Raw genomic sequence first — 16,742 nt, forward strand, 5'->3', positions numbered from 1 at the left:
CACCTATCGTCAACGGCGCGTCAGATCGTTCACGTAATATAAGAAGTTACATGTCGCACGCAGAGAAGCAGGTTATAAGGTGGATAGGTCGGATGAGTTTACTACGAAACTATGGCTGTCGATGGTACCATACTACCCACTGGGTAATAGAACTATGCGATGATCTCTGGCAGAGAGAGGTTTCACCAATCGGCGAAACAAGAAAGCAGATTCTCTCTGTAAATCGCTCCTCAGATCCTTTCAAATCTCACTGTCAAGCCTCCAATGGGGGAAAAGGTAAGACTTGGGTTTTCTGGCTTCACCCCATGGCCAAGTTTGGCTTCCTCATCCGTCATCAACTTTCCACTGCCATCGTACTTCTCAATCCCGATAAATCGGAATCTACTTATGAGCGCTGCCAGTATAGCCTTTATCTCAATCAGGGCAAAATTCTTCCCAGGACACTGTCTTGGCCCTTGAATGAAGGGCTCCCACGCGTAAGGACTTGCTGCATCCCCAGTCAGATTGTCCCAGCGGTCGGGGTCAAATGTGTGTGCGTCATCGCCCCATATGCGTGGATGGAAGTGCATCACGGACGGCGGCATGTCCAATTGTATTCCTTTTGGGATGTACTGCCCTTCGATGACAAGGTCTATTATGGACTCACGGGTTACAATCATTGCTATTATTGTATTAGTAAAATGGTCTAATTGAGAGATGGACACGCACCTGGGCTGTAGACTCGAAGAACTTCGCGGCAGAAATTGTTGAGCAATGCCAAGCCAGCAAGGTCGTCATACTCTGGCTTTGGCGACTTTTCGAGAAGCTCCATAATCTCAACGCGCAGTCTACTCTGGATGGCCGGATCGGTACTCAGAGCATACAAAGCCCATGTAAGCATGAGTGCTGAAGTTTCATGCCCTGTCATCCGGGTCAGTCGCATTCCAGATAGCAGCAGTCTTGCAAGGAATGCACTTACCGGCAACCGTAAAGATCACCAACTGAGTAGGAGTCTTAGTCTAGTCTCATTACCAGGAAGGGGGGAAATACTGACATGCTCAATAAGCTCGTCTTCAGTCCAGGGAATCTCCCCTGTCTCCTCCTTGTGTGAGATCGCCTCCTCAAGCATATATGTCAACAGATCTCGGTCCTTGTTCGGAAAAGCTTGAGTGATATCCTCGTCCATTTCACGAACTCTCTTCCGAATCTGTCTACGTAGCATGCTACGTATTTGCAATCTCGAATTTGTCCATCTCCGGTTCGCTTCTAGTGGTAGGAATCCTCGGATTGGAACGAATGCATTGGTAATCCAAATGAGGCGTCCCAGTAGGCCTGGGTGGAGTAATTCATGATAATGCTGCGAAAACCCCGGTCCTGATCCTGATAGTTCTTCGAGTTCGACGCCGAGGCTAGCAACACCGATTATATCTAGTGTGACCTTGGATAAAAGAGACATCACTTCACATTGATCAATATAAGCTATCATACTAACATTACTTAGTGCAGCTTACCTTCAAGTGAACCAAAACCCTTGTCATCAATTTTGTCGTCAAAAACCCCTGCAAGGGCTCGGGCTTTGTCATGGAAAAGCGGTAGGATCTTTCTCATGTTCGGAACCGAAAACGGGCCTACAAGCAATCGTCGCTGCTGCTTGTGATAGTCCCCTTCGGCAAAGAGCAGGCCGACACCGGATATCTCCTTTACCAGCTTGGAATAGAACGGTGACTTGATGGTGTCGTAGCAATGTGTCTGGAGGGCGGCCTTATACGCTTCTATACTGTTGCACATAAGGACCTCCTTCCCTGCGACAGAAAGATATCGAATGAAGGGCGCGTCTGGCCATTTCTTGGACCACTCGAGTGAGCATGTAAGCGGAGATGGCGATGTGTACTTGTTGTACTCTTGTCCAAGGAGGGGATTGAGATTCTGCAAATATCGGAATCAGACTTTCCGCGTCGATGTCCCCAAATCAGCTGCTTGTACGAACCTTGGGTCCAGGAACATGTCTCAAGGGAGAGACAAAATTTGGATATAGGATAAACCGATAGATCTTGATTATCACATAATGCAGCACGAAAAGGCCAAGAAAGACCTTCAACGGTGGTACAGTGAGCCAAGCTGTGCGTCTAGACAATCCTGCAGCTTCAACCGAAGCAAGGCCAACACAAGTTGCAATATCCATATTCAGCAAGGCAATGTTTACACGTTATCTGATGATGATAAGAAGAATAGGAAATCAGAAAGCAACCAGCCTATGCAATGCTGACCAAAGTTCTACGTGTGGTGCACACGTTAAGCAATGGTGAGGCCGGGGACGGCCCGGGATAACGCAGGGTTAGCCCGCGCGTGCGCCATACTGTGAGCAGAATATGGAATGAGCAGAAATCTCGAATATGCGGCTTCAGTATCAAATGATGAATGTGGCAGGTCTTGCCTCTTCCAACGAAACCCCTGTGAACGCGTGAGGTTTCTTGGCCGCTTTGGGCAGTGCATGTATGACTTATGCGAGGTGACATGCCACTCCTTGCCGTAATGAGCACCATATGTCGCGTACCGCAACGACTTGAACAGACCTAGGGTGATCCCATTTGTCGGCTCGTATCGATGCATTGCCTTGAGCAGCGCTGAGGTAAGCGCTAAGAGTATACCCAGATGCACACTGCAGCTCTACCTACGAAGATGAGGTATGTTCAAGCGACACTACTATGCACCTAGGCACTTTGGAATTATTAAGCAACACCGCAGCAGTGGGTTGGATGAGTACCAAGCTATCCCGCGCCAGCTTGGAATCAACCCGGAAGTTTGTTGAGAAAACATTGCCATGAAGAACGATGCCCTCCAAGACAACGAACCGAAGTGCTGTGGTAGTGGTCCGACTATGGCTGCTAGGGAATCCGTGAGAGAGAGCTTCGGAGCCGTTGTGGAACAATCCACACACTCCATATTAGTGACATGATTTAATCTTGTCATGTCATAGACATTACTAAGTTGGAAGGCCTACTAGTCATTGTTCTCCCCAGACTCATCGGCGAAAACCAGGCCGAGATAGGCAGCTCGGCTCAAATTTAGCGGCCAGAATTGGGGCGGGCGGTGGCCAGATGACCCTGGCAACGATGCGCCAATGCTGATAAGACCTTATCGCGAGCTGTGTTGACTCGACCTGCCACGACATCACGAGCTCGCTGACCTGTACCTACACATCCAAACGACTGTTTTGCTTCGAACACCGCGCCTTCGCTTGAGCACCTACTACCACATATAACGCGGGAAGCATGACACAGCACACCCCCGAGTTCCTGCGCCAGCGCAGCTCCAACATGTCTCTGCGCATGGCTGCTCTCGCCAACAGTACCGGCGCAACACCCTCGACCCCCGCCACTTCGCTGCCCAGCGCGCGAGAGATGCCCCGGAGCGTCGAAGCCAAGGATCTGAAGCCAGAGGACTTCACTAAGCCGTTTACCGATTTCCTACAGGAAAACCCAACCGTCTTCCACGCAGTAGACTATTTCAAGAGGAAGGCAACAAAGCAAGGCTACACCGAGGTCAGAAACGGCAGCAAGCAGCTACGGTATATGTGACTTGAACTGATGAGTGGAGAACAGCTATCATCACGGGATGACTGGTCCGACAAGATTGTCCCCGGCGGCAAGTACTTCTCTACCCGAAACGGCAGCACTATCATTGCATGGACTGTCGGCAAGGCATACAAGCCGGGCAATGGCGTTGCCATGATCGCTGGACACATCGATGCCTTGACCGCGAAGCTCAAGCCCGTCAGCAGCAAGCCCAACAAGCAAGGCTACCTCCAGCTCGGAGTAGCACCCTACGCTGGCGCCTTGAACGAGACGTGGTGGGACAGAGACTTGAGCATCGGCGGCAGAGTCATTGTCCGCGACGAGTCGGGAAAGACGTCAACCAAGCTCGTCAAGCTTGATTGGCCGATAGCCAAGGTCCCGACCCTGGCGCCTCACTTCGGCGTCGGGATGCTCGGCCAGAATAACAAGGAAACCCAGACGGTTCCCGTCATTGGTCTGGACAACTCCGACCTTTATCCCACTGCCGACGCGCCTTCGGTCGAGGCCCTTGGCCCTGCCGGATCCTTCGTGGCCACCCAACCCCCGAAGTTGGTGAAAGTCATCTCCAAGGAGCTGGGCATCACGGACTACTCGCAGATCATAAACTGGGAACTGGAGCTCTTTGATCTTCAGCCCGCAACCGTTGCCGGTCTGGACAAAGAGTTCATCACCGGAGGCCGCATTGATGATAAGCTCTGCAGTTGGGGCGCTTTCGAGGGTCTCCTTGGATCCAAGCTGGAGGACGGCGAGGGAACCATCAAGCTGGTCGCTTTATTCGACGATGAGGAGATTGGCTCTCTTCTCAGACAGGGTGCCAAGGGCAACTTCATGCCTTTGGTCATTGAGCGCTCTGTCGAGGCGCTATCAGAGAAGGCTGGCAAGAGTTTCGGTCCCAGCGTCGTTGGCCGGACATATGCCAACTCGTTCTTGGTGTCTGCAGACGTCACGCATGCCGTCAACCCCAACTTTGTTTCCAAGTACCTCGACGACCACGCACCGCGTCTGAACGTGGGCATTGTCATCTGCGCCGACAGCAACGGCCACATGACCACCGACGCTGTTTCCACGGCCATTTTGACACGCGTATGCGAGCTTTCGGACTGCACGCCCCAGGTGTTCATGATCCGCAACGACTCGAGGAGCGGCGGCACCGTCGGCCCTTCGCTGTCCAGCATGATGGGCGTGAGGTCAGCGGATGCCGGTATGCCGCAGCTCAGCATGCACTCGATCCGTGCGACCACTGGCGCGCTGGACCCCGGCCTGGGTGCCAAGTTCTTCAAGGGCTTCTTGGACAACTTTGAGAAGGTTGATGGCGAGTGGACACAGTAGGAGACGTGATAGGAAGCATTGCCCGAGGGCACGGTCTGTTGTCGCGTTTTGTCACCTACCTAGAGGCATAGTCAAGGAGTTGGGAGCACACCATATAACAGAATTAGACTTGGTGGGATTCATTTCTCCGTAGACCACTGTTCCAGTACGAATCAATACCAAACAAACTGTTTCCATCCTTCTTGGTCTTGCGCGACTCTGAACCTTGTCCCCCTCCAGGTATCTCGTAATTGGGCTTCAAGTTCTGCAGGCAATGCCTCAATTTGTCTCCCTCGTAGGCCTCCCGGCCGTGTTCAGGGTCTGGACGTTGCGTGGGGCCTCCCTGACGTCCCTGTCACGGCCGGGCTGCGCTAATGTGGGATGATGTAGATACGACCCGGGGCCTCGGTCCAGGCCGCAGGCCCAGGAACAAACCAAACCCTTCAACTCCCGGGACTGACTCCCAGTGATCGCCACGGTGCCGCGCTGGTTTTACACCCATGCTCGTTTTCTGCTCTTACGGATTTGCATTTCCTACTGAAGAATTGCATCTGGCAAAATAGAAAGAACATTGCGAGACGTTTGTGTCGTTTGTCATGTTTTCGGGCGGTGCTGTCTGCCCGATGAAAACCTGGCCTGAGCTATTCCGGTTTGGAGACCGAGCAAAATTTAGAAGCGTCAATGACGTTAGTCCGACTGAAGCAATTGGACACAAGACCAGTTGCCAACAATGCCGTTGGTCGCAAAAGCCGGCTGAGCCGCGCGTTGAGAAGTCCTTGCCTTTAGCTTTTTGCCTTCCCAAACAGATACATTTCAGCATCCTCTGTATTTTCCGTTTCCTGATGATAGCACTGTGATATTCACGTTCCGATACCCAATAGACTTCCATTCACACGATACTTCGCGTTTGCCGCCATTGACTGCGTCGCCCGTTGCTGCAAGCTGAGAAGACCCCCTGAGGCTGTGCTTTTCTTGGTGGCACGAAGCATCAGCTCGCATCAAATCATCCACCTGCCGTTGCAGCCCTCTTTCCTTTGACTCCTACGCCGACTCGAAGGCGACATTCAATTGCGCTTCAGATACGACCGAGCAGTTCCCGCGGACGACTCGGGGCGAAAGACCGGACGGCCGCTCGTTGGCATTGCCAAATAGCTGGGCGAACAGAGCTGCGACGATCCCAGAGAAACACAGAGAGCTGAGACTCCGAAGACGAGCCCGAGCCAACCAGATCTGACTGCGCAGCGATGGCGGCGTCCTACCTGAACAAACTGAACCCAGTGCCTGGGTTCTCTGAATACTCCGGGCCATACAAGGTGGGCACAGTGGACGTCGAGATACCGGTGGCCGAGCTCGAGTCTCCTGCGCCCGCGCCCGACGGCGTCGACATCGAAACGGTGCAGTTTCGCATCTTCTATCCCGCCCAGCCAGATTCGAAGGGAAAGAAGATCACATGGCTTCCTGCGCCCCAGCGGAACCACCTATCGGCGTACATCAAGTTTCTCGGAGTTGGAACACTGGTCGCCGAAGCAGTATCGTAAGTCTTGGCTCCAAGTCCTTGCGAAGCACCTACAGTAAATGTTAATTGATGCCCCCATCAGCTTCCTCCCTCGACATCTCCACTATACGACGATCCCAGTTATCAAGAATGCGCCGATCCTAGAACCCGACACGCCGAATAAGCGATGGCCAACTGCCATATTCTCACATGGACTCGGTGGCAGTCGGAACGCCTATTCACAGATCGTAGGCTCTCTGGCGTCCCATGGAGTGGTTGTCATATGCCCCGAGCACCGTGACGGGAGCGCGGTTGCGTCATTCGTCCGGATACCCTCAGAACAGAACCGCTACTTTATTCGCAATACTCGGAAAATCATACCGTATCAGAGAATACCGCACGACGCTACGGAGGAAGTACATGAAGCCAGAACAGCACAGCTCCGAATCAGGCTTTGGGAGCTAGGCTTGATTCACGATGCCATCCTGGGGATCGATGAAGGGTTGGCTCGTACTAATCTAAACACGAGCACTCCGTCCCTTGACCAATTCGTCAATCAACTCAACGTTCACGACCCTGGGAGCATTATTTTCGCTGGACATAGTTTTGGGGCTGCAACCATGGTACAGTTCCTGAAATCCGTCTACTACGCAGGCTCTCCCGAGGTAGCAGCCATGGAAACACCCCTCTACATTCCGTCCCGGGAGTCTTCAGTATGCAAGCAGGTGACTTGCAAGAACGTGACCATTCTCCTTGATATGTGGTGCTTTCCTTTGTTGGCAAAGAGTGCGAAAGCCTTGTTCAACCTCCCTCTGCCGGTCTATGCGGACAGCCCATCTGCACCTGGAGGCAACGGCCTGCTCGCCGTCGAGTCCGAGGCATTCTTCAAATGGAAGGAACACCTACACGCCACAGCCCGTGTATTATCTCCGGAGCCGTCTGCCAACGTGGTCGAGCCTACGGCTTACGAGCGACACAGCGGTGTCAAGCTCCCGGAGCCGAATTTCTTTTACGTGCAGCACTCCTCTCACCTCAACCAATCCGACTTCGGCGTCTTGTTCCCATGGCTCACGAAGAAGGTGTTTGGTTCCGAGGAGCCGGAGCGCGCACTCAGGCTCAACCTCCGTGCGATCCTCCAGGTCCTCAGGGTCAATGATGTGCCTATCGCGAGGACATGGGTTGGCGATCTCGTCGACGGCACTCATGTGGGTAAAGCGGGTGCCAGCGGTGAAGGACTGTCGGCCGGAAACAAGGGCCTAGATGACGGAATCAAGGACGACAAGGCCATCTTCGACCGCAGTGGCAACAGCGGCGTAGAAGCTTGGAGCTGGATCGACATTGTCGGTATGGGCGATCTGGTCGGCGATTTTGGAGCCACCAAGTCAGACACCACAGCAGTCGAGGCCCAGGAATCAGAGATGGCGGATGAGATCGAGCCACAGGTTTCCAATGACCAGGCCGTCAAGGCTGTGGTAACCGCCTCGGCTTGATTGAAGTCTTGAGCCGCAGTAGCATCGGCCTCTTGCTGAACCTGTTGATTGCCCAGGATGGAGGTCACGATTAAGTGCAAGGCTCTCACATGAACAACAATCATCTTGCCCTGTATCAGCTACACTTCAAGTTGGCGCACGGCTAGAACCCATATGATATCCCGATGTTTCTTTTGTTTGAATCTTTTGGTCTTGCATTCGCAGAGCATTCACGGCATTGGATAGATGGTGTAAACTAGGCAAGGCTGGGTTTTTAACTGTTTAACTCAGAGATGAGTGTTTCGATATGAGATTAGAGCAGCGGCAACTCTTTTGGCACTGGGATCCGTCCGAATGGTATAATAGATAGAATTCCTAGCTAAATTGAAAAGTCAACCTTCCATACTGGACCTCGTGGCAGAAAGCAGAAGACGAAATACATTCGCATGTTGGTCAACACGTGTCAACAAGCTGCACAGTATGCAAGATTCGGCTTGTATGAGGTTAACTCTGGAGCAGATAGACAAACAGGGTCAAAAAGGGGTTGATCTTGACAGCACTACAGAACAGTCATCCTTGGGCCTCGAGGACTCCGTACTCCCCGGCTCGGCATCCCGTGTTTGCTTCCATGGCCTTTCAAGTTTCACTCCGCACTTTTGAGGCCGGGTCGTAGATAGTCGCATTCTTCAGATCGCCAAGCCAAGTCGCAGCTCGTTCCTGGCGATCGGCTGACGTATACATCTTTGACGCTACCACATGGGCCCTCGCCAACAATGCCGGCAGGCTGTGTGCCAATGAACTGGCCAGGATGGGACGCGTATTGGAAAGCTCATGGATAGGATGTGAATGCGGCGATGCGCGCCCCCCCTGATATCCACTTCATTGGTGATGGAAAGTTTCGGCATCAACCACCCGGGATATGGCACAATTGGACGAACGTTCCAAAGCTGGTTTTCGAAGTCAGTCATGCTTCTTGTCGGGGATTTGACAAATCTCAGCTCCAATTCTAAAACCATTGAACTTGGGGTCAATTAGAGGAAAAACAGACAAGCAATCGAGGACGGCATGATTACGCAAGACGTAGGTTGATGCCATATCATTGATAAGAGTCACATCAATTCGCCACTAGGAAATGTATAATATGTTATATCTGTAGCTTTCATCAATCCATTCACAAGAATAGGTGTCCCAGTCATTGAATCAACGATCCTGAAAGGGGGCATTTTGTTACTTTGGCAACAGTCATCCTTCTCGACATGGAATCAATATCATACTCCAGGGCAGCCACCCAAGCCGCAGCAACACTCAATTACCGCCTTTTTCCTGCCGAGAACCAGAAACATTGGTGTGATAAGGAAGTCACAAGTTGGAATCCAGCGCCGCTCACTTTCCTTGCTGTACTTGCTAACTGGAGCAGTGCCAACAGTGCAACAAACCAACGCCTGGGTTCAGGAGATTGAGAAATCGGGTTATTGTGCAGAAATGCTCTCTAGGGAACCTCAGGATTGGTGTTTAGTGAGAAGGGAGGATTGTCCGGGCTACTGGAGTGTGTGACAAATCTGATACCCGTAGATACTGAAGGTCCTGCTGAGACGCTAGCTTGTCGACAATTCACGAAGTTATGGGACGTTCCGCAGTTCCAGTGTGCTTAGTCCTTTTAGGTTACAAATGCGCCTCGAATGTGAAACTTTACACAAGCCTAAAATATGCGGTCGTTCTCAAGACCTGCCGCTCCGTTCGCTAAGTTCGTGTTGGCGGGTCCCGTATACCGCGGGGCTGCCGCTCCAGTTGGGCAGTGCGCGAGCTGTAGCTGGGCGCCATAACGATCGACTCGGATCAATACATCCTGCCTATTTATCTCATACTGTGTACACAAGCAAGGCTAAAAGGCGTGTGTGTACCTGGATTGTCAAGATGAACGTGAGAGAGCTGAGACGAAGTCTGCCCGGGCAGAGTGGATCGCTTGGCGGCGACGTTTTTCAGTTAATGCCAAGTGCTGAAGCGCCGGCGTCATTGTGTTGATGACTCGGCACTCGGAAACTTTGTATGAGCAATTGCAAGGTCCGGTATTCACTGGCTGTGGTCTTTATTAGTCCGAGCTAAGACCTTGTACAGGCTGACAGCACACATGCGGATGAAAAAACATCAACATGAAGCATCACGGTGATTTCATCTTGTTCTTACCTGCTCAATTTACCCAACGAATGACGGTAAGGCATAGATGATTTGAAGGCGAACTGTCAGTATCAAAGATTAAACTGGGCAGGATCGTCTTTGGAGAATCTCGGCGTCTTTCAACGAACAACTACCACAAGTTGAGCCGCCATTGGCCTCGACCAACCATGGAAAATGTTGATCTCATTACAAGTCACATCTCTCGGCAAGCCTTGGCTAGGCTCGGGGCCAAGCAACTGCAATTCACTGCCACGATGACTGTAAAGCCAGTTGAGAAAGGGGGTTGACTACATAGGTGAAAACAAATGAGATTTCTATTACTGTCGCTGTTGTTAGATTTCGCAGCCAACGACAACTTCACATAGGATATACAGCACAATGAAGACTGTCACTCCACGTGATGGCGATATTCGCCTTTTGCTTACATCCAATGGCATGCCAGGGACTCTTAACAACTTGACGGACGACGAGGCTAGCGACTACGAAGAAAGCTTGCCCGCCTTCACCGGCGCACAATATGGGAAGCCCGCCATATCAAAACGGGTGTCCTCTCTATGCATGTCGCTTGCGCAGAGCCTCGGTCACTGGGGCTTTTGTTTGCTGAAAGCGCTTTCACCTAGCTTCACACATCACCTATGGATGCAACGACCTTCAACCACTGGAACGGCAGGCTCAGTGTCTCGTGATGGACATCGGCCCATTCTCTTCCTTGACGGCATTCGAGGGGTCGCCTGCCTCGTGGTGTTCAATTTTCACTTTCTTTACCCACATACATACACAATCTTCCAGAACTTCGGCGCCCCGACTCCAGATGGGCAGCATGACTTCTTCCACCAGCTCCCTTACGTGTGTCTGATCTACCGCGGGCGGGCGATGGTGGTCCTGTTCTTTGCCCTCTCCGGGTATGTCCTCAGCTATAGATACTTGTCACAGATACGGCATCATGCCTGGGAAGGGTCACAGAAGTCGATTGCTTCGCTCACTTTACGACGATTCGTGAGACTATACGTTCCACCTACAACAAGCATGTTTCTTGTCATGGTGGCGGCTTTCTTTGGAGCATTTGAGCCTGGTCGCCGCTTCCAGGACAGCGATTGGCGACACGGGCCAGCAGAGCAACATCCAGTTCAGCAAGCGACAATTTTGGCACAGCTCAGTGACTTTGCGCGCATGTGGTGGGATTGGAGCAACCCCTGGACCTGGAATCCTTATTTCAGCCACTATGATCCTCACACATGGACGATCCCCCTTGAGTTTCGCAGCTCTATAGCTCTATTTGCGTTGCTAGTTTCCCGAACCAGGCTTCGAGTATTCTATGGTTTCGCTCTCACGCTTGTGGTTGCACTGTACTGTCTGTTCTCGGCCCGGTGGGACGTTGCGGTCTTCCTCGGCGGCTCTCTAGTCGCCGACGTGCATATTGCGTTGTCGAGCAGACAGGCTGGCGTGGTTACACTCTCTCCCACGACAATCAGGGGAGTTGCTAGAAAGAGCTATCAAGAAATCCCTAAGACGCTCGTTACTCGATTGGGGCTGCTTCTAGGGCTTTACTTGTTGTCGTTTCCCGACGAAGCTAGTGAGGTGACCCCGGGCTATAAGACAATGGCATCGTGGACACCATCGAACTATGGCCACAAGTATCTATTCTGGCATTGTATCGCATGCATTATACTCCTGTGGTGCTCAGGCCTGGATGAAATCATCAAGAGACCGTTTGAAACGAAGGTTGCTCAGTATCTGGGTAAAATATCATACGCACTGTACCTGGTTCACGGCCCTTTGCTGCATTCCCTCGGATTCGCCTTACAGCCTCGAATTTGGGAACGCATTGGCCATGAGTCAACATCTCAATGGATACTTGGGCTTTTTGTGGGATGGATGCTCATGCTTGGGTGGTCAATTGTGGTTGCCGATCTTTTCTGGCGTTGCATTGATGCGGCTCTAGTGTCCTTCACCAAACAAATTGAGCAGGCAATATCAATACGTTGAGAAGAACAACATATCGCTCTTCGAACTTTGGCGTTAATTCCGCAACTTTCTGGTCTCATAGAACTAATAGAATGGTATGTGTAATCAATTCAATCCAATACGTCTTTTGTAGCTCTCTTGTGAGTCTCAACACAGCATGCCGAGATCGTACCCTATCTTGTAAGGCTTCTGGATCTGAGATAACGGGTGGATTTGCAGTAAATTGGGCTAGTGAAAAAGCTAAGAATAGTGACCATTTACTTGTCGGCTACTGTCACTGGTTGATAAGCGAGACACCGTAAACTTTACGAAAGTCTTCTAGTGGAACCAAAGACTGGATCGCAGTTTTACTATCTCCCAACCCTTGTCGACAAGGACTTCCAAACATCCTGCCCCACATACTACACGTACATGGTTCCGAAACCGTGGGTTTAAACACTTGGACCCGTATTCAACCTCATTCCATCCACCTCGCTGGCCCTCCAACTCTCCGCGTTTCTAGTCTGAGATTCCGTATGTATCAGTGTCCTTGTCGCATTGCCGTCGTCTATTCCTGCTAGTTTGGCCTTCGATGTATATGCTTGCGCACAAGCAGAACACAAAGTAGCAGCATAATGCTACAGGCCATGAAGCGAATATTCCGATTCTCGGCTCCTGTTTTCGTGAGTCTACAGAGCGTGAAATGGGGGTTCTCAAGGCAGCGATCTTCTTACCTTCCTGGACGGTACTAAGACTGGTGACCACGAGAAGATTCAGCGGAAGCCTCATAAGACCGTAGGTCTCAGCTCTATGCCCATCAACGATGAAAGATGCCTTCAAAGACGATATGGTCGGAAAGTAAAAGCCGACGCAAAACTCAAACAAGCAGAAAGCCCAGAACAAAATCGACTCCTGCAGCGTGACGGCAGCGACCATCAAGCAACAAGCGGATGTTGAAAGTACCAATTGAAAGTCCTGCGAAGAATCAATGGTTGCTGTAACTCGCAGATGTTCGCGCTGGCGGAATGCCATAGACCCGAGCGTCATCGAGCACATAAAGGACGCGAAAATAAGACCAAACGGGGGCTTTTCAGAGGTGCCCAAGAGATCGCGCGCTGACATGATGGCGTTTGACCAGAAGTAGACCAAGAGGTACATGGAGCCTTCGAAGACCCACGTCGTGGCGGCGATAGACAGCACTCGTTGATCTGGGATATATCAGTCCTCTAAAACCACCAGACTCAAGCAGAAATGAACGATGCCCTACCGGGAAGAACCAGAGAGCCGTTTTTCAGATTCGTCAGAAATGACTGTCCATCAGAAGAGTCGCCATAGTTTTCCTCCTTTCAACGACGTCAGTATCTGTGTAGGTATTGAAGAGTTCTTGAGATTGGCATACCCATTGCATCCAGATCATCACACCTGCAAGAGATAAACAGCATACACTTGCCAGAAAAGGTGCCGTTTGAGTCTCCGTGACACTCACAAGAATCTCGGCTGTCACGCCTGACGCTATGGCAACCATGCCATTCACGATGGACATTGCGCTAAAGACGTCGGCCAGCGGATTCTCGGCTTCCCGGAAGGCGCTTGCTCGATACTGAGAGATCATCCAGGTCTCGAAAACGCTGAAAAGTAGCGTCGTACTAACACCTCCCAGAGCACGACCGAAGAATAGGAGCACCGGCTTGCTGGACAATGTCGTCAAGCATGATATGGAATACAAGATACAGTATGATATGCAGGCGAGTTTCCTCCCGAACCTGTCAGCTAGGATACCGGTGAAAGTTCCACTGATACCACCAAACAAGAAGCCGGTTGCAAACAAAGCTGCTACTGTTGGTTCGGAAAGCCCATGGGTGTTTTTGTAAAGGCTATATGTGTGAGATCCCTAAGTATAATTTAGCTGGCTGCCACGAAAGGCTGCTCGGGTCCCATTTACCTGAAGCCAGTCTGCGAGGTTTGCCAATGCATATATCAGAAGGTACTGGTTTCGGAATATAGAAAATTTAGATCGACTGCCCTTCTCTTCAAGATAGGACAGATCAGATAAGAGATGAAGAGGTGGCCCAGATGGCCGGCGTTTGTTAGAATTGACTAGAAATTGCCAGGAACTTGCGACGGCTAATACCACAATCAGCATCGTGAGGTTGAACAGATAGAAGCTCATCTTGAACCCAGGCGTCTGAACGAGTTGGTTTTTTGCTCGTTTGCACTGCAGCGTGGATGTGCCCATTCAAATAAATAGTGACGTTCTAGGACAGTGCAGTATACTGTTCAGGCACCTTGTTGTCGATCTTTGAGCTCCAAGCCTGTAGCGTTTCAATAATCCGGCTGACCCGGATGCCAAGGACGGAGGGTTGACGGGTATGGGGCTATTGGTCTCGTATCTTGTTCGTGGCACTGACGGGTTGAAACCCAGGTGGCTTGGCTTTCTGCTCCAATTTTCGAACTCCTGTTGTTTCCACCATTAACTCCTTGGCCCTACTTGGCAAAATGTTGTCAACTTCAGGTGTCTGTCTCCTTTCCCTCTTTCAAGAAAGCTGGGCTACCACAGTCACCTCAAAAGCATATATAAACCGTCACGCTTCATTTCGAACTTAGCCTTTTCCTCTCACGCAGGCATCTACCGTACACTCACGACTGGGAACGCGCTTCTCAATCCATATACGTCAAAATGTCTATCATCATGGGTCGTCTAGTTCTTTCGACAATTATGTTCACTGTCATTCTTTTCTTTATATCTATTACTAGCAGGGCATTGCGAAAAGATTCGACTTGGATGCTTCCAGCCTGGGAGATCAAGCAGTGGCAAGAGTCATACAGCTCCAGTGCAGTATTATATGAGAAGCTGGCCTTAGCCGAGAGACTTTGGAAGCAGACCATCGAGAACCGCAAGCAAATGCTGGATGAATCAGGTAGCGGCAGGACATTTCCAGATGGATATATCTATCCATACAATGTCTGGGACTTTGCAAGGCCCAGTTTCTTCTGTCCGCATGATATGGAACGCGTAGGCACCTTGGGCGATGGTGGCAAAGTTGTCTGCGGGATGTCACGTTATGAGAAGACGTCTCCTGGTCCATCCTCGGAGCAAAATATCGCACCGCCTCTGATTGTTTACTCATTTGGCGTAAACGACGACTCCAGCTTCGAGGCTCGTCTGCTGGAAAGAACCAACGCTGAGATCTGGGGCTACGACTATTCTGTTGACGCATGGGCTAAGGATATCCGCCGCTCTCAGCTCTCAAGGGCGCATTTTAAGAAGGCTGGACTCGGCAAGAAAACGGACGAGAAATCCAACCCGCCGTTCTACACTGTTCAGGATCTCATGCATGCCAATGGGCACAACTACGTGGACATTGTCAAGATGGATATTGAAGGGTTTGAGTTCGACGTTCTGAGCTCCCTCACGGCATTTCTGAGGAGCACGACAGGCGATAATGACAATACCACCTCCACGATCCCATTCGGACAGCTTTTGGTTGAAATCCATCTCTTTCCTGGTGCTACAAATTTTCACGTTCCGAAGGACATCCACGAATGGATTCAATGGTGGACCGAGCTTGAGGAGCTCGGTTTAAGGCCCGTTAACAATGAAGATAACTGGATCGGCGATATTGGCCAGGGGAAGCCTTGGTTCATGGAAGTAAGTCGATGTGAACTTCGCAAGTGGCGCAAAAGGAATGCTGACAGATTTTCTTGCAGTACACATTGATCAACGCTGTGGATACGCAAAGAAATAAGTTACTGTGGGCTTAATTGAGCTATCCGATACCCAAGAAGTATGTATAGAAGTCTTGACATAGAATATGGTTGGTTATGGGCTGGTTGAGGTACACATTTGTATTACTATGGGAAATATGGCGAAATCTGTACCTGGGTAGACTTAACATGGTTGTCCTGAATTCTTTGCATATTATTCACCTTCAAAAGAAGCCATGTTCTTATCTCTATCATTAAGCCTTCCTCCGCGCCCAACCTCCGTGATCAAGAAAGTAACCAAGCTACAAGGGTTGGGTTGCCCCGCTGGTACTTCTCTTCCTCTCTACGTCTCTGCAGACCGGTAATTCGATCAGCCTCTTGTGGTGTAACGTATTGGATGCGCTCTTTCTTTCGCTTCTCGTCTTCGATTCTCATCTCTTTCAATTTCTCCATCCATGACTTCTTGCGCGTTTCAGGTAGTGGTGCGTGTCTGCTCGACTCGCCGGGCTGCTGAGAAGAGGTATCGACATCGACGTAAGGAGGAGCGATGGACAGAGAATCGTAATCTGGAGGCTCAAGTTCGACTCTTGAACTCCCTGTGTCAGCCATTCTAGAGTCGCCTGTTTAGATGTTACAGTTTGAAAGCAGCGATTTCCGTGTATTTGTAGCAGTAAGACAGCAAAAGCTATTACACCACAGCGCGCTACAAATGGGCGTGATAAAAGATTTGGGTCAATACATGCATGGTTAATGGCTGAGGCGCAGCATTTCGGCGTTGCATTGAATACGAAGCGCCAAGGCGGCGATTACTCCCACATCCAGTCCCGACTTGTAAGAACTTATTCGCTTATAGGTACTTACGAAACGTAAGCCCCACATCCTCTGTCTCCAGGGCGCAGCGGTCCAAAGCCACACACATGTGATATGAGCGTGTGCCGTCAACGTGTAGTTGTGATTCCGACACGCACACACACACACACACATAAAGAGTAGATCAGCAATACGCGTGTGGGGTGAGAACAGTAATCGAATTCGTAAATTGCTTGTATGAGAGTCGAGCTAGAATGGTAGTCATGTATCTTTCGAACACAA

At 50.8% G+C, this 16,742-nt stretch overlaps 7 protein-coding genes across 7 annotated transcripts; 4 read left to right on the forward strand and 3 right to left on the reverse strand.

Annotated features, from left to right (window-relative positions):
* Positions 1–230: 230 nt before the first annotated feature.
* On the reverse strand, positions 231–2,161 carry JN550_011628 (uncharacterized protein; the record flags this gene model as incomplete). The annotated part of the gene is made up of 6 exons (XM_049310014.1): positions 231–661; positions 709–900; positions 959–980; positions 1,034–1,437; positions 1,491–1,905; positions 1,967–2,161. The coding sequence occupies 6 exons, from the start codon at positions 2,159–2,161 to the stop codon at positions 231–233; spliced, it is 1,659 nt and encodes a 552-aa protein (XP_049166378.1).
* Positions 2,162–3,251: 1,090 nt separating this feature from the next.
* JN550_011629 (uncharacterized protein) lies at positions 3,252–4,883 on the forward strand (the record flags this gene model as incomplete). The annotated part of the gene is made up of 2 exons (XM_049310015.1): positions 3,252–3,521; positions 3,582–4,883. 2 exons carry the CDS (start codon positions 3,252–3,254, stop codon positions 4,881–4,883), a joined length of 1,572 nt encoding a protein of 523 aa, XP_049166379.1.
* A 1,223-nt stretch (positions 4,884–6,106) lies between these two features.
* Positions 6,107–7,847, forward strand: JN550_011630 (uncharacterized protein; the record flags this gene model as incomplete). The annotated part of the gene is made up of 2 exons (XM_049310016.1): positions 6,107–6,396; positions 6,461–7,847. 2 exons carry the CDS (start codon positions 6,107–6,109, stop codon positions 7,845–7,847), a joined length of 1,677 nt encoding a protein of 558 aa, XP_049166380.1.
* Positions 7,848–10,379: 2,532 nt separating this feature from the next.
* Positions 10,380–11,987, forward strand: JN550_011631 (uncharacterized protein; the record flags this gene model as incomplete). Its single annotated transcript, XM_049310017.1, has 1 exon — positions 10,380–11,987. The coding sequence occupies one exon, from the start codon at positions 10,380–10,382 to the stop codon at positions 11,985–11,987; it is 1,608 nt and encodes a 535-aa protein (XP_049166381.1).
* A 535-nt stretch (positions 11,988–12,522) lies between these two features.
* JN550_011632 (uncharacterized protein) lies at positions 12,523–14,115 on the reverse strand (the record flags this gene model as incomplete). Its single annotated transcript, XM_049310018.1, has 6 exons — positions 12,523–12,620; positions 12,680–13,153; positions 13,213–13,288; positions 13,432–13,636; positions 13,709–13,836; positions 13,888–14,115. 6 exons carry the CDS (start codon positions 14,113–14,115, stop codon positions 12,523–12,525), a joined length of 1,209 nt encoding a protein of 402 aa, XP_049166382.1.
* Positions 14,116–14,622: 507 nt separating this feature from the next.
* JN550_011633 (uncharacterized protein) lies at positions 14,623–15,707 on the forward strand (the record flags this gene model as incomplete). The annotated part of the gene is made up of 2 exons (XM_049310019.1): positions 14,623–15,594; positions 15,654–15,707. 2 exons carry the CDS (start codon positions 14,623–14,625, stop codon positions 15,705–15,707), a joined length of 1,026 nt encoding a protein of 341 aa, XP_049166383.1.
* Positions 15,708–15,935: 228 nt separating this feature from the next.
* On the reverse strand, positions 15,936–16,259 carry JN550_011634 (uncharacterized protein; the record flags this gene model as incomplete). Its single annotated transcript, XM_049310020.1, has 1 exon — positions 15,936–16,259. The coding sequence occupies one exon, from the start codon at positions 16,257–16,259 to the stop codon at positions 15,936–15,938; it is 324 nt and encodes a 107-aa protein (XP_049166384.1).
* Between the last annotated feature and the right edge of the window lie 483 nt (positions 16,260–16,742).

This window comes from Neoarthrinium moseri (genome assembly GCF_022829205.1).
Source record: "Neoarthrinium moseri strain CBS 164.80 chromosome Unknown scaffold71_Wmoseri_CBS_16480, whole genome shotgun sequence".
NCBI classification, from domain to species: Eukaryota; Fungi; Ascomycota; class Sordariomycetes; order Amphisphaeriales; family Apiosporaceae; genus Neoarthrinium; species Neoarthrinium moseri.